This window comes from Leuciscus leuciscus, assembly GCF_965113295.1.
Source record: "Leuciscus leuciscus genome assembly, chromosome: 11".
In the NCBI taxonomy this organism is placed as follows: Eukaryota; Metazoa; Chordata; class Actinopteri; order Cypriniformes; family Leuciscidae; genus Leuciscus; species Leuciscus leuciscus.
Genome location: NC_138735.1, coordinates 23,100,438 through 23,116,883, shown reverse-complemented (window position 1 = coordinate 23,116,883; position 16,446 = coordinate 23,100,438). Strand labels below are relative to the sequence as shown.

At 36.8% G+C, this 16,446-nt stretch overlaps 3 protein-coding genes and 1 long non-coding RNA gene across 14 annotated transcripts in view; 3 read left to right on the top strand and 1 right to left on the bottom strand.

The window, feature by feature from the left end:
* Nucleotides 1-5,062, top strand: part of tnikb (TRAF2 and NCK interacting kinase b) — a 66,702-nt gene extending 61,640 nt beyond the window's left edge. For all 9 annotated transcript variants that reach the window (XM_082183372.1, XM_082183367.1, XM_082183364.1 and 6 more), the window contains one exon: nt 573-5,062. In XM_082183372.1, coding sequence (XP_082039498.1) covers nt 573-656 — 84 coding nt within the window. In that variant the 3' untranslated portion in view covers nt 657-5,062. The remainder of the gene's footprint in view (nt 1-572) is intronic.
* Nucleotides 3,225-5,748, bottom strand: LOC309508868. Its single transcript, XR_014209731.1, has 2 exons — nt 5,514-5,748; nt 3,225-5,359 (listed from the first exon to the last, which is right to left on the bottom strand). It is a non-coding gene; the product is annotated as an uncharacterized lncRNA (long non-coding RNA).
* A 1,210-nt stretch (nt 5,749-6,958) lies between these two features.
* Nucleotides 6,959-9,393, top strand: eif5a (eukaryotic translation initiation factor 5A). The gene is made up of 4 exons (XM_082184240.1): nt 6,959-7,149; nt 7,232-7,336; nt 8,192-8,323; nt 8,410-9,393. The coding sequence occupies exons 1-4, from the start codon at nt 6,982-6,984 to the stop codon at nt 8,470-8,472; spliced, it is 468 nt and encodes a 155-aa protein (XP_082040366.1). The 5' UTR covers nt 6,959-6,981; the 3' UTR covers nt 8,473-9,393.
* A 1,802-nt stretch (nt 9,394-11,195) lies between these two features.
* Nucleotides 11,196-12,630, top strand: rpl22l1 (ribosomal protein L22-like 1). Of its 3 annotated transcripts, none has more exons than XM_082184243.1 (4): nt 11,196-11,219; nt 11,560-11,664; nt 12,158-12,279; nt 12,367-12,630. In XM_082184243.1, the coding sequence occupies exons 1-4, from the start codon at nt 11,211-11,213 to the stop codon at nt 12,509-12,511; spliced, it is 381 nt and encodes a 126-aa protein (XP_082040369.1). In that variant the 5' UTR covers nt 11,196-11,210; the 3' UTR covers nt 12,512-12,630. The 3 variants fall into 3 exon arrangements, with proteins under 3 accessions (XP_082040369.1, XP_082040368.1, XP_082040367.1); XM_082184242.1 differs by having other exon boundaries at nt 11,196-11,249; XM_082184241.1 differs by lacking the exon at nt 11,196-11,219 and adding an exon at nt 11,281-11,373.
* Nucleotides 12,631-16,446: the final 3,816 nt, after the last annotated feature.

Here is a 16,446-nt window from a genome sequence, read left to right as displayed (position 1 = left end):
TATGTTTTACTTGATTTTTATACATGACATATAAACCTTTAGCCACTACGTTTAAACTTTTCTTAAAAATAGTATAAAAGTTTTTCAAAACTATAAACCAACATGATCATATTTGTGAATATTTGTTAGTGTTTTAAACGCGATTTTCTTTTCTTTTTCTTGATTATGGACGTGTTGTCAATGTCAATTGATCGGTGTTGTTTTAGTGTCATTGAGATACTATTGTAGTTTTTATTAATATTTTGAATTAGTTTTTATTTATTTATTTATTTCATTAAAGTTTTAGTAATCTTGTGTTTTTGTCATTTTTATTAGTTTCTTTTAAAAGTTATACCATCTATAGTTTTAATTTGTTATTTTAGTACATTAAGTTAAACTAAATGAAAATGGGAAATGTTGCCTACTAGCTGACATAAGTTTTATATATTTCATTTATTTCAGTTAATGTTTATTTATTTCAAGTAACAATTTTTTTTATGGTTTGAGCTTTAGTTAAGTATAATAACTCTATACTATACTACATTTAGTTTTTGTTTGTTATCAGTTAATGACACCCGTTCCTCCGTCCACAGGTGTTCTTTGCCTCGGTCCGATCAGGAGGCAGCAGCCAAGTTTTCTTCATGACCTTGAACAGAAACTCCATGATGAATTGGTAATTCATTCCCGCCCCTCCCCTGCATTGTATCTGTGGACCTTTTCTACTTCATTGAAAAGTGTGAAAAAAGGAAAGACCGGAAAATCCAGGTGCTCTGGATAATCTGGCAGATGGCAAAAAGACCAAACCTAGCTGGGTCCTTCTCAGAAGAGTCAAAGACAAACCCAAAATCCAAACGCCCCAACGAACAACAAAGGGTGACAGAGGAGCACAACCGGTCTGCATTGTTTTATATGGCCCTTTCATTAACATTTGTGGGGTTCTGATGTTTTTGTCCTTATAAATATGTATCTAGATTCTTCTGGACGTGGAGACTGGAAATATGGGAAATCCAACCCACAGAGTAGAGTGAATATTTGTACTGTTAAGACACTTTTTGACACAATAATTTATCACGGTTGCGCTGAACGTCGGTAAACCTCCCTTACGGGATGAATCCATTGAGCCTGGTTTGTGTGATCAACCCTTTTTCTTTTTTATGTTTCAGCTTGGAATGCACACAGATGTTTGTGTCACGTGAAAATCACTCTAATGTGTGAATTGAAACTGATATTTAAGACTTGTATGATACTTTATGAAATACCACATTATGTTGGAGCAGACACACATCGGGCTGTCCACAGAATGCCTTAAAAATGAATTTGCAAAGCTGCTCGTTTTTATTTTTAAGTCCATAATATATTGATGTGTATGCATTTTTCTGTAATGAAAAGGAAACATGCTAATTTTTGGGATGGAAATTGATGCCTGCTGATATGGACATATAATGAAAATATAAATGATCCTGAATATTAATACTGTGCATTCCTTGTTTTATGCCAAAGCTCTATAGTATTCACATCACATTTGGAGCCTGTGATTTGCGCTGTTTTCCTTGTGCTCAGGGAGATTGTGCTGTAATTCAGAACCTTTTCCAGTTTATTTCAATTGTCTCTGCAATTTATCCATGTACATTATGGGTATTGTGGGTTAAAGGGATAGTTCATCCTAAAATTTACTCACCCTCATGTCAATCCAAAACTATCACCGAATCATTTAGTCACACACAAAAAGAGAGATTTGGTACAATGTCCAAGCTGCTCTCTTCCATATAATTAAAATGACCAAATGCTACTAAGATCTAAAATGGACAAAAAAGCATCATAGTAGTATATACAACTTGAGCACTATATTTCTAGTTTCTGAAGCCATATAATGTTTTCTGTGAGGAACAGGCAGTAAGTCATGAAAATCTTACTTGACATCCCTGGTCACTTTTCACTTACATTGTATGGAAAATAACAGCCTAGACATTATGAGACAAAAGTCAAACAAGTTTTGAAAGACGATAGTGTGAGTAAATGACAATTTTTGGGTGAACTATTTCTTTTGGTGACCAAATTGATCAGCAGAGACTATTCTTGAACGCTTTAACATCAGTCTGAATCCTTCAACTGATTGGTCAATACTACAGAGCTTTGTATTGAAACATAAAAAAGTACATTAAGATTCTGTTAGAGTATGAAAGTTGCTGTGTAAGGGTGTGTGTACATGTGAATGAATGATGAAATGTAATGCTTTCCACTAACAATACAAAAAAAAGGTAGATATGTTAGCATTAACATACCAGCAATCTCAAATTGTTTCCGTATCAGGTGTAACACACCTCCACGTGTCATTAGGATAAGAATGTGCTGCAGTTTTGTATTTTTAAGTTGTTTTTTTTCTCATGACTTTCAGCAAAGTGCAATAAAGGCCAAGGGAATCGAGCCTGGTGAGTCAGTTGCTCGCCTCTCCTCAAGATGGATCTATAATCTCCAACTGTTTCTAGAGGGACTTTCACTACCACCCTCTGTAAATATCCACTTCCTTTTTGGATAAGAGTCCTGCCTCCGAAACGAATGCATATGAATTGTCTGGGAACGCGTGATGCTGTATGTGGTTCTGTACGATCCATCTTGTCCTCCGTGTGAATCGCATACTGTAAATCGGTGAACGAAGGGTAGTGTTTGACAGAGCTTCCTTTTAGGCTACCTCGTTTCTGTTCACCTGTTGAATCGGTTCAGATTTCTATGTGGGTAATGACTATCGATGCCGTAAATGAAACTTTGTGAGTGACAATACGAGGCAATATTCACGATCGTAGCTTGAAGAGGCGAGTATTTATTCTCTGGGAGGGAATTGTCCTTTTGAAATGCAACCAGTAGATCAGTGAATTTTCAAGTTTATTCAATTAAAATAGGTATTTTTAATTGGCGATTAAGTATGTTGTAAATTAACTAATGTTAAAGAAGCCTATGTTGTCATTACATGTAGATTCAGAGGTGATTTAAGTGTAGAGCGCCAGACAGAAATTTTCAGAAATGGAAGCTTTAAAAAAAAAAAAAAAAAATTCATGGTGCAATGTCTCGTGCAACAGCCAAATCAAGCCTACACTTCATATTAGGGTGATTCTTCAATTAGGGAATTTTTCAGTAGCCTAGGGGGACAATATTTTTTTTTCTTTTATTTTGTCTGTTATTTAATCCTAGTGATATATTCAGTTAATTTGGATTATTTGTACAGTTTTCTTTTCTTTCTTTTTTCTCCAATATTGGTCATTACCACCTTCAGATTATTAGGTGTCATTACCGGAATTTTGATTCAGAACAAGAACAAAGCGCACAACTGTCACGTTGCTTCTATTTGAAAGTTATGGGAAAATATCATAAATATTGAATGGAGCCAAAACATTTTTTGGGGATTTTGTGTACTTGAAAATGCCTCTAATTGCAGAATCACCCATTAATAGACTTGAAGTCCTTCCAAACGACATGGCATTTTATTCAAATGGAATCATCAAGTCCTTTTATGTACTTTTATACATTTTCATTACTGTTCTGTAAGGGCAATAGAGTGTGAAATTCATTTGACACAACTAGGATCTTTTGAGACTTCATGTTTTTTATCCATCAAACTGTGAACTGAGTGGATGTGTGTGCAGGTTTGAAGTACTAATGGGATCTTTCCATCCATTTTATCAACACAAACGTAAACTGTGAGGTCGGTTGATTTCTTCATCCTCTCTCACGCACCACCTTCAGTGTGGAAAGTCTTTTGATGTGTGCTTGACCTCATTTTCTTTCTTAATATGGACATTAATACTGTAAGTACATCCTTTATATTCGGGCTGAGCGAGTTGTTGTTTTATTTCTGTATTTCTCTTCATTTTTTGCGTGTATTAAACTCTGAGATTTATAGCACAACCGAGCATTCTGGATATTGGCTGTTATTTTTATGGTTGCTCCATATGGATGTGTGATTGAGTGAGTGTGTTTGATTTAAACATGCCATTTTTATGGGGGTAAAAACTTTTAAGCCTGTAAAAACACCAATTAAAGACGTAAAACAGGCATACTGACACTAAAATGAGAAATAGTGAGATTACAAGCCTTCTGTTATAGACATTTGAAGCTGAAACTGGGCATATCACGTTTTGTTCACAAAATAGGCAGGCTGTAATATTTTATAAATAGATTTGTAAGGCTATTAAACTAGATTTTTGTTCCAAATGTAACTTTAAATGTAGCCTGGACTTTTAAGAGATGATCTCATCGAATTTGTGCCTAGTAGTAAGAGTTATATTTTATTGCTTACAATTTATTACATGGTGTGAATCAAACAAAGTCACCAAAATCTCCTTCGTGTCATTCAACCGACGAAAGAGCTTCTAAACTGAGTATGTTATGGTCATAAAACGTTAACAATCCAGTTTTGCTTGATATTCTGATCCAATTTATTTATTGTTTTGTACAGTGCTGGTATCTTGTATTCAGAAAGCAGCAGCAGTATTGCGTTTTTTTTAAAGGGATTGTTTTTTTTAGCTGAATTAGTTTGTCTGGAAAAACTATGAAATCTATTATAGTGTCAGGGATGCTTTAATATGAGTGTTTTATTTTACAACATTTTTTACATTTTTTTTAATAAAGTGTTGGTTTGTTTTATTATTTTAATGCGGTATTGTTCAGTGCCCTTTCCGTTTGAAATAAATTCACCCCTGATAACTGCAAATATGTTTGAATATTATAGGGTTGTTTGTGGATTTATTCTAGTCTTGTTAATCAATACTCAGTGTTTATGTTTAAAGAGGAAAACCGAAGAAGACTGCATATCAAAGGTTGAAGAATCGGTCTAGAAAAGCTGTTAGCAATAATGATCATTACTGATTTTGTCAGTCTTCACGTAAGACTCTTTTCTACTTTGACTGAAACTCCAGTTTTTGATCTTATTCAGATGGAGTCAATCGTTTCTGAATGAGAATATAAAATGGATAAATGGAAATATTTCAGATTTTGGAAACTCAGCCAGTATGTTCACTTGTCACCCAAAACAGACATTTTCTTTTCTTTTTTTTTCTTTTTTTTAAATAAAATGACACTTAAAACCAGACCATGTGTGCTGTTTGAGTTTTTTATATATATAATAAACAACTATATGATATATTCTTTATATTAATAATAATAATATGCATATTTGTGTCTTGTCAAATCCATGGTAATAAATAGGCTACTGCAATATTCCATTAAAAAACTGGATGATCAAATTTGATTTTATGACTTTAAGACGTTCATTTAAAGGACAGAATTCGCAAAAGTCATTCAGATCTGCAATTTTGAACTAAATGTATATATATATAGATACACTTTTTTGCTGGAATTGTATAACGTTAAAGGTATAGCGGAGGATCTTTCCAAATTTTAGATAAGACCCGCCCTCTCCACTTTTTGAAAAGTTTGATTGATTCACCAGAATGATTGACAATTAGGAGGACCAATAGTATAGGTTACCCACCAGGAAGTAAAACATCCTCCGCTATACCTTTAAATATGTATAATAACACTGGTATTACACTGCTATTACAGCGTAAATGTGGTTTATGAGGACATTTCTTGTGTCCTCGTAATTGAAATGGCTTAAAAAACGTATAGCCTAGCCTACTAAACAATGTTTTATTAAAAAAGCAGGTTTAGGGGTAGGACTAGTGTAGGGGGATAGAATATAGTTTGTACAGTATAAAAACCATTACGCCTATGGATTGTCCGTCCTCAAAATGATAAGTGCACCAACGTGTGTGTGTGTTTATATAGGCTATATTTATATGGAAGGTTGCACCATTCATGGCGTTCAATCCACAGATCCTAAGCGCTAAGAGGCACTAAGCATAAGCTTCAGGCACAAGCCATCCTCATTTCTGCAGAAGAAGTGGAATCCCGCCCACTGTACGGATGCCGCATTAAAATTGGCCGCGCTTGCGCGTTGACGTTCCTTTTTTTCTTGGAAGTAAGTGCTGCATGGAGCGTGTTTGAATTGTGAACGAAAAATTACACAGAACTTTCCTGTCTTGGTGTTTATTTTAAAATGCTGTCGGACTTGAAAGTCTACGTCATGGTGGTGAACGTAACCGGATCGTCTTGAGTAAACGTGTTACGGGAGTTCTTTGATGCGGCTCTCTAGTTCGCAGGCCGCGAGCACGCGCGAGGCCTTTCCTCGCGCGCACTGACTTAATTGAAAAAGGGACCCGTGAGAAACTTTGGCTAACCCGCATGAGACCCGTTTCCCCCTTTTGTTAGTTACCTTATAGTTTAGTCGTGGTCGTTGTTCCATTTATGCGTGTTTCTATTACTTTGTTCTAGGGAAGAATGGGGCGTTAGCCTCTTAGCCGAGTCATTGATCAGCGGAGAAACCACGTTGACATGCGCCACGCGAATCAGACATACGGTTAACCGTTCGCGTTTCTGCAAGCGTGAACCTGACGTTGGGTTAACGAGTTACTCCACTGATTATTTTTAGCGAGTTTTTTAAGCTAGCATGTATAGCCTTCTAGTTCATCTGGCCTGTTCGGCGTGGTCATTGTGTTAATTGCGTGCAAAACAACGACCGTAAAGTGTCAAATGTGGCTCGTTAAGTATTTTAACGACACGTTTGTAAACACAAACAACTGTTAGCTGAAGTTGAATCAAGTTTGGTCGTGTATTTGGCTTGGATTCTATAAGTGGTGAAATTAGAGCAGCATGATGCTGCAGGTTTGAGTGCTAATAATAACAAGGTCGATGTATTTACGATTCGATATAAAATGGCTGCTTAACATTTGGTAATGGTTAATTGAGAACTGTAATTTATCTTCAGCTATTAAAGTTGTAAGGCAGTCCTAATGTCTGACTAGCCAACTCATACAGTGGAAACCTGGCTCATTCATATGTGACTCATCTATGATGTTATTTTGTGGGATTGAGGATTTTTAAGGTTATAATATAATAATTTCCCCATGTCCTTTATTCCTTCCAGTGCCCCTTGTTTAGATCCCCATCATGGCAGATCCAGATCTTGATTTCACCAGCGGAGATGCCGGGGCCTCTGCCACCTACCCCATGCAGTGCAGCGCCCTGCGCAAGAATGGGTTTGTGGTCCTGAAGGGTCGCCCCTGCAAAATTGTTGAAATGTCTACTTCTAAGACTGGCAAGCATGGTCACGCAAAGGTAATATTTGGATATCACTCTTTTGCATGGCTGTCTTTAAACCGTGAACATTAGCATTAAGTAATTGAGTCTCTATTTACAGGTTCACATGGTTGGAATTGACATTTTCACAAATAAGAAATATGAAGATATCTGCCCCTCCACCCACAACATGGATGTGCCTAACACCAAAAGAAATGACTACCAGGTGAGACATGCATGGCTTTGTGAAATTCAAGATGTAATGGTGAAACATTTTTTGGGAGTACATGTGACGTGTTATTTCAATTAAAGTTTGCCTGACCCTGTAGCCCAAGCTGTGTGCAATAAAGGCAAACGCTTCACAATTTCCAACGTAGTAACTTGACGGTTTATCTAGAATTCAAATGTCACCTTCTTTTTGTTATTGATTTGTTCCTGATTGCATTGAACACTGGTCATTAACTAGTTGGAAAATTGAATCTGCTAGTTATTGGTGTAGTGAAATTATTGCCATATTTTGCATTGCATTTGGAGCAAATTTAAAAGACTTCTTGAGCTCCTAAAGGTATAGTTCACCCAAAAATGAACAAAAGATATTTTGAAGAATAAGGCTAACCAAACCGTTAATGGGCTCCATTGACTTCCATAGTAGGAAAAAAAAACACTGTGGAAGTCTATGGTTCCCCACAACTGTTTTGTTACTAACATTCTTCAAAATATCCCTTTTTTTGTGTGTTCAGCAGAAGAAATTTATACAGTTTTGGAAACTTGAGGGTGAGCAAATGACAGAATTTAAATTTTTCGGTGAACTATCCCTTTAATATGTTAGTGTCCCAAACTGAGATTGTTAGTATCTTTCTAGTCCTTTTTAGAACATTATTAGTTCAGTGCCGCTTTTCTTACACAGACGATATTTTGTATTTCATACTTTGAGTCATTTCGCCTTAAATTGGTTGCCTGAGGTGAATCTCTTCCACCAAAACACAGACACGGCAATGCTGTAGCTTTTGTTTGAAGTGTAGATACTCTTTTGCAAAACCATTTCTTCCCTTTTAAAAGATGTTTTCTTGTCTTTACCTAGCTGGTTGACATCAGTGAGGGATTCCTCTCTCTTATGATGGACAACGGTGACGTGCGCGAGGACCTGCGTGTGCCAGACGGTGACCTGGGCAAAGAAATCGAAAGCAAATTTGCAGCTGGTGAAGAGATGTTGGTAAGTGCACCTATTTGGACGAATGCATTTCGATTTTAGCCTGCATCTTGTCAATGTAAACCACTCATTGTGTTTTTGTTTCACAGGTTACTGTGCTTTCAGCTATGGGTGAAGAATCTGCAGTGGCTGTCAAACCCATGACCAAATAGGAAGAGAGACTGGGCTGCTCAGGCTACAACATGCTACACTTTAACAAATCTCTTGCATTTGTTTCTTTGGTTTTATTTGTCACCAAAGCTATGGCCTTCACAAGCAACCTCACATTTTTGTTGTGATTTGTATTCCTTTTTTTCTTCCAATACTGTGCTGGACTTGTCGGGTCAGTTGGCATTCTCTAGGGTAAGAAGTTTATTATTGGCAGTGTTTACCCCTCGACCTCCCCCATTCCACTTTTTTTTCTTCCCCCCTCTCAAGTTTTTAACCACTTGCATTCCTGAATGTTAAATCGGATCCATTTTCCGTTTTTGTATTCTTGAATTTCTTAATAGTAACTAGTGCAGGATTTATGCAACTTGTTGCGAAGAGAGGAAACCCCAAACTGACACTGACTTTTTTCTTTTTTCTTTTTTGTCTCTCTGGTAGCCATACTTTTACATTTCTCCTTACATGATCTATGCCATGCTGGCACTGTGGTTAATTTCTCTCAATTGAATGCCATTTTTCCCCCCAAAGTGAGATGCACACTGGTAGTTGGCACTTCCTTGTTCTTGCAGTACTTCGAGTACCTTCTCAAGTAAAAACGGCTGTGACCGAGAAATAAACTCCAGTGAAATGTCCTCTTAAATGACAGTCTCTAATTGTTCAGAAGTGGAAAGGATGTGATGGCCATGTGCGAATACCTCTGTAACCCAAAATAGCAGCCAGCTTGACTTTGGCTGTCAGTGACGACATTAAATAAAGTGTTGAAGCCTGTATTTGTCTCCAGGTAGACTCTTATCAGTGCTGCCCCAGAATGAGCTCAGGCTCTTGTTAAGGACTGAATCTTTGATGCGAGTTCTAATCTTCCTTTGTTCACTCGAGGCCTTTGTCACCTGACTGGAGAGAGCAAAAAATAAAAACCTAATAGATTACCTTTTCTTTTTTTTATTTTCTTTTTTATGAAGCACTTCATCAGTATTGAAAGAAGTTCCCAAATGCTGGTTAAGGTGTTGCTTCATATTTACAGTGGATTTTTCATCTGGTAATATTTAACATGTGAACTCTTTTTATTTATCTTTGTCTTTGGAGAATGAATATCCTTGTTTAAAAGTTACTTAGTCTAACCTGTCTGGTCATTTGGGACAACTTCATTTACTAAGGTACAGATATTATACTTGAATCAGAAAGTGTCTGTTTTGAAGTATGATCTTAGGTACATCCCTAAGTGTTCAGTAGCACAACATGCAGTGTTTGTTCTCAAATGAAGTAAAATTATATATTCATGTGTATATATTAGGTGTATAAAAATAAGCTTATTGTCTATTGAATGGTTTTAAATGTTAAATTTAAGGTTTAAGAATTCATACGAATGAGCAAAATGACATGGGATATAATTTTAGAAAGTGAGGACAGTAACTGGGAAAGAAAGACAGCTTTGTTGGGTTGGGCTGCCAAATCCTCTGCATGGGAGGAGCCAAATACTCATTTCCCATTTGTGGCCGGGTGCCCAGACAACACAGACTCAATGAAAGTGTTGCACTTCATTCTTGGAGGCCTGTGGCATCACAGTATATTCAAACACACAAACTTCATCTAGCAAGTGGCTCCTAGTGAGCACGCTCTCTAAAGTCAATCTATGTTGAATCACGTCTTTACATGATTTTTTCAGATGGTTTAATTTCAAATTTTGCTGTTGTGTAGCTGAGTGACATTAAAAATTTAACAAAGCAAACAGAAATCTTTATGTGCCTATTTAAATTTGTTCAAGATTAGAAATCTGCCCAATAACTGGCAAATCGGGCTGTGCCTGCTGAGGCCTCACCCAAGTTTTTCTTGGTGTGTCTGCACAATAATGATGCAAGGATGAGTCATGCTTACTTAGCAGGAATGCAGAGCCCAGTCTCTGCTTTCTAACTCCACTGGTTGAGTATACATGTGAATGTTTAACAATGGAAATCACCAAAACGAAGCATGCTGCATGTTTATTGTATGTTAATGGGATTGTCCGCTACATCCGACTACATTAATGATTACATAGCTATGTTGTAGATGTGTATAATCTTTGATTACACGAAATAATCATCAACTCGATTAAATGGTAAGTGAGACAAAGGCCATATTGGTGTGGAATGCATTACATTGCATACTCGGGTGTAATTACTTGCTGAAACAGAATTGCTTAATCATTTTTTTTTTTTACGTTTTACATTTCTATACAATTAACGTTACGTATCTAATATAATATCTAATTTTAAGATATTGGATAAACATGAATTTTTACAATACATGCAAATCGAACAACTCTTTCTTTCGAACAGTTCGTTTTAAAGAACCTTTAAAAAAAAAAAAAACGATTATTTTACCTCAGACATAAATATGTGCACTTCCCCCCAGGTGGTATTAAATGTGCTAATAAAGTCAAATCTTCGGTTCACTTAAATGCTTTTACTATCAGATATCAACGGTTCTTTGTAGTCATATCTTTTGAATTAATAATTAGTTGAACCCAGCCTTCCTAATATATCTCGACAAAACCCATATAATAGACTGAACCGTTTCACAACCGTTCTGAAAATTTTGGACTGAACTGATCGTAGTCTGACTGACTGGTCCTTGAGTCAAACATTAGTCGTTCACAAATCGGAAGTCGCTGAATCCTCCCCAACCGGCAACCAATCAAATACGAGAAATTTCCGTGAACCCTCGCGCGGACGTACGCCACTTCCTCTTTCAAGCCAACCTCACCGAGATGGCACCGGTACGTGTCTACCGGAGACCGGTCTTTATGGTTAAATGTGTTTTATTTGATCTTTCGTGTTAACAAAATATCAGATATGTTAAATAAGAATATAATATGTCACTCAGTGTTGGTTTTTGCATATGGAATAATATATGAATTCATTATTTTTGACGTACTATTGGCAGACACGTGGATGAGCATTTTAGCTTGACTGAAAAATTCAAACAAATCTATTTGATTACGACTGAGAGATAATTACAGTAGTGCACTTCATAATGCGTTTATTCATTTTTATAACATGGCTGAGTTTATGAAGCAAACATTAACTTTAAGTAAACTTTATAAAATGTTTCTTTAGAAAAGGCAGACTGTTGTGAAAAAGAGTAAAAGGGGTGCTTCCTGGAAGTTCACCCTGGACTGTACTCACCCTGTGGAGGACGGGATTCTCGACTCTGCCAACTTTGTAAGTTGTATAAAAAATTACTAACCATATGATGATAAAAAAACACGACTTCTGTTGATTGTCAGGGTTTTTGTACCCATATAAAACCTGAAAATATCGGGACATTTTCATTTCTAAATTCCAGGCATGGATAATTGTTATACTCAAATAATGTTATACTCAAATAATGTTCTCATTTTCAAATGATCTTTTGGCTAGGTGATCAAATTTATATTTGAGTTGTTTTTGTCTGAGAGATCTGTACATTTCAATTACATTTATTTCTATTCATCTCAACTAGCATTCAATCTATTCATTTCTGATCCAAATAAATCATTTAAAAAATTTTTTTTATTCTTTAACCTTGCATATTGAAATTAAAACAAAATTATAAATGTCATAAATTGTGTTCAGGAGTCGCATCACTAATGCTGTGTCATAACTAGGGTTCCCTTCCCTAGTTAAATGCCTAGGGTTCTCTTCCCTAGTGGTCATGCTGTTTTATTACTAACAGGAAACATTTCTGAAAGAGAAGGTGAAGGTTAATGGCAAAACAGGCAACCTGGGAAATGTAGTGCAAATTGTGCGTCAGAAGAACAAGATCAACGTCACCTCAGAGAAGCAGTTCTCTAAAAGGTGAGATGTGTTATGCCAACAGATTCTGTGGTTTGAGTTTTTTTTAAATCAGTTTTGTTTATATACTAACAATCCCATGTTCCTCAGGTATCTTAAGTACCTCACAAAGAAGTACTTGAAGAAGAACAATCTGCGAGACTGGCTGAGGGTGGTGGCGTCGGATAAGGAAAGCTACGAGCTGCGCTACTTCCAGATCAGTCAAGATGATGAAGAATCTGATGCTGATGAATGAAGCTCTGTCTTGAAATATGTTTGATGGGTGTATCAAGGTCCTGTATAAGCTGTCACATCTTCAAATGCAGGATTACATGTTTTGATATCTGCTTGTAAATAAAGATACACAGAAACTGAGTGTCTTGTTTTTTCAATTGTGGTAAATGCTTTATGTAAGGGGATTTTTCGATCAAGTTGTGGCAAGCGTAAGAGTTAAATACGATTCATTAACAAACTGGTGGTGTTTGATAAAGTAGAGGGAATGTATTGCAATGATGATTAAACGGTTAATCATTACAGTAGTAACAATCCAAGGAGTGTATTTGCATGAATAAAGAGATTGCTTACATTTACAATTGTAGAACTGTAACTGCATTTAATATTTACTAACAACAATAATAGTAAAAAAAAACTACAGCACACCTTGTTTTTTCATATTTAATGGCATCAGGAAATGGTGAAAGAACCAACTATTACTTTAATCTTTAGGAATAGGATTACAGAGGCCATTTTCAAATGTGATTGATTTAACTTTGGGTTGAAAGATATAAAACAACAAAAGTGATTAATCAAAATGTGTTTTTTTTGGTTATATGCTTTTAAGTTGGCCTTCCAGTTTGGTCTCTTTAAATGTGTAACAAAATTAAATATTACATTAATATTACGTAATCATGGACAGTGGAAGTTCTTACATGCTCATGATGACATTAAACATATTAACAAAGAGCCACAGCTATCACTAGCAGTGATAATGATCTTCCAGATGTTTAATCTCACATTGATAGAATTAAGTTTTATCTTGAACATATTCCTCACCTAAGGTCAAAGGTTAGTGAAAATCTTATCAATAGATTTATCAATGTATTTGCATTGATATGGGTGACTTTATTATAAAGACCTCCACTGTGAAAGGTAGCCTTTGAGCCTCCAGTCACGATGTCATCAACCGCTGTGAACAGAGAAGAGCCTGAAGTGGCGCCATGGACCAGAACAGGGAGGAGACGTATTAGAGAGCGATTTCGTGCTACTTTGGCAGGGCTGCTGGAGTTGGAGGTCCTGAGAGTCAGACATAAAGCAATGGTGGAGACTGCCCTGGAAAAAACTGAAAACGATCCTGAAGATTTAACTTCAACAAATATCCAGCAGGGACAGCATCATTACTGGGTGGATGAAGACTCATTCCAACTAAAGCTCAGGCGCAGTTTTTCTGAGGAGGCCATTCATGAGGTTGGAAACTCCAGAGGACTTTGGTCATGTTCCAGTCATTCATCTGACGACCTGCTTCATCATCAGTGCCTGACGGAAAGAAGCTGGCATCACCAAGAACTTCACTCACACATGGAAAGTCGGTCAAGAGCGAGCTCAGGTTTTTGCGACAGCAACTTTGGGGATGTTTTTACCGCCTGCGACAGTGACGATAATGTCCGCTCCCTCTCCACCTCTTTGGCCTCCTTAAAATACAACTCTTTTGGAGAGAGAGAATGTTTAACAGGTGAGGAAACTCTAAGGCGCCGACCCATTTTATTGCAAGAGTATAGAACAGTTCAATCCCATTTCTCCGATGAGGCGATTCCTGAGGATGGTTTCCGATCTGTAGCGGATCTGTATCCAGACTCACACTGGCCAGATGTTTCAGACATACTTCAACCCAAAGTGGTCCTGCAACCCACTTACCGTTCTGACCTTGCAGGTCAACAGGGCATGAAGGTGTATCGCTATCCCAGTCCACTGCATGCCGTGGCCCTGCAAAGTCCCCTATTTGTGCCACACAGCCCCCAGAATAACAGGGAAAAGAATGGAAGACATTTTTCCGGAAGCTCTACAAGCTCCTCGCCGAGACCGGGCTTGGCGTGTCCCTGGAAGGTTTCAGAACATTCATGCTGCCTTACAAAATCCACCTATTCATCAACATCATCCAACTTACTCAGGAAACACATCAATTGTTTGGGCAGAAATATGCACTTTGAGAAGCACAAACGTGAGGAGATCATTTTGAAACGGGCCCGAGTTCAATGCCACAGGCATACTGCTTCACCGAGAGATGGAGGGATGCCCTCACGGCCAAAGAGAGGCATGCACCGCACCAGCTCCTTACACAAAAACAAACCATCCTTCTATTCTTTTCAGTCCACATATCTGCAGAGAAACAGAGAAGATGTGAGTTGTAATGAGCACAGCATACAAACTTTGAGAGGGCATCTACATTTATAAAGCCTTACAATGAGACAGATGGCTGCTTGGACCAACCTGATCATGTGCAACCAAGCACAAAAGTCTTTTCACTGAAACTAATGTGCAATGTTGTGATTGAGGGCTGCAAATTAAGGACACCATGAACGTGAAAAATGCAGAAATGCATGGCAATAATCAACACAAAGATTAAACACTGTTAGTGATTGCATAAAAACTCATTTATTATTTGTTATGTCGTTCAATTTGATTAAACAGTGCATGTAAAAACAGTCTTTTCATCTGTGATTAAGTCATATTGTTATGTGGCATGTTATCAATTCTCTTTTTGAGAAAGCTCAGGATAAGTTAAAATTGCAAAATACATGTAAACTCCATCGTTTTAGAAGCTTAGCTATAAGAGGCGGGTACGTGCATCCTAAAATAAAATCGCTCAACCATCATTTACAAAACACTTCATGTATTTTTTTTTTTTAGTTTAAATATTAATTAGAGTTCGAATAAACAAAAGTCTTAAAAGTCCGGGGTTTTTTTTGTTTTGTTTTTTGCATGCATGCATGCATGCAAGTAGGCCTATAGGCTACATGTAATGTATACAACAGGTAGGCTATATTTAAAGTTTAATTTACAACATAAACTTTAGATTAGTCAGCATAGGCTATACCACAGAAAGCGGGTTCGCCTGATGAGATAAACAGGAACAGTTCGCTGATTAGATTCACAGCGTTCCCTGTAGTTCATGAATATTAATTAGCACATATTGACGTTATCTCATAGGCTACTCGTTCACTTTTTCTCTTTAACGTATCCTTTTATATCCACCAGATGTCATCAGAGATCTATTGAGTTTGTCTAAATTTGAAGTTAACGGTACAGCTGTGCACATGTAAAAAATAAATAAACTATTGTCTCCTTTTTCAGTTAAATAAATTGTGTCAGTAACAACAATAATAATTTACCCAAAGTACTGTTCCACTGACCTGTAGTGGGCCCAGATTCAGGCAAGAGCCATTCTTCAGAACATTGTCTGGGGGAAATCCAACCACTTAAATCTCTGTGATCCTGCAGTTTTCACAGAAATTGTGGAATAACAGATACTGCTGAGTGTCAACAAGAGCGCAGAAGCTATAAAAATGTGTCTAAATTCACAAGGTTTGGATGTGTGAGTTAAGGCCATATAAAGAAAATATTTGAAAGAAAATATTGCATAGCCAAAACCAATTTTGTCACATTTTACAGAGCTGTTTTTTGAGAAGTCAAGTAGGCCTAAGTTCTAATGATTTTGTTCTGATTTTAATTAGATGTTCTGATTTTGTATTGAGATAGGTTTATGTAAATAAATAAAAATATGTATTTTCTTTGCTGATACATTCGTACCAGCCATAGTTGTTTTAATTCAGAATGCAGTTCAGAAAGAAATCAATGGTGCATTTGATTTTGGTTATGATGTAGTTAAGCAGTATAGCAACGATGACTCATCTAGTAAGATCTATTTGAATATTCTTTCTTGCACGCATACTTCACAGTTTGCTCTTTAGAGCAAGGTGCATTCGTTTGTAAATTGCAAATGAAAAGACGAATATAGTATAACCATAAGGCCAGAAATATTCTATACGCAAGTACGCGAAGGCTTAAGTTTTTATCTTCTAGTGAAGCAAGATAATTATGCATTTTTCGCGCGTCGGGAAAAAAATTAATGGAAACGCTTATGGCAACATTCACGCACGTGCATTAAAGGGATACTCCACCGAAAAATGAAAATTC

Bases quoted from the DNA above. Each gene is read 5' to 3' on its own strand.
- eif5a (XM_082184240.1), top strand. From the start codon at position 6,982: ATGGCAGATCCAGATCTTGATTTCACCAGCGGAGATGCCGGGGCCTCT. The intron at 7,337-8,191 runs GTGAGACATGCA...GTCTTTACCTAG, and splicing joins CCAAAAGAAATGACTACCAG to CTGGTTGACATCAGTGAGGG. The intron at 8,324-8,409 runs GTAAGTGCACCT...TTTGTTTCACAG, and splicing joins CAGCTGGTGAAGAGATGTTG to GTTACTGTGCTTTCAGCTAT.
- rpl22l1 (XM_082184241.1), top strand. From the start codon at position 11,296: ATGTTAAATAAGAATATAATATGTCACTCAGTGTTGGTTTTTGCATAT. The intron at 11,374-11,559 runs GTACTATTGGCA...ATGTTTCTTTAG, and splicing joins ATGAATTCATTATTTTTGAC to AAAAGGCAGACTGTTGTGAA. The intron at 11,665-12,157 runs GTAAGTTGTATA...TATTACTAACAG, and splicing joins TTCTCGACTCTGCCAACTTT to GAAACATTTCTGAAAGAGAA.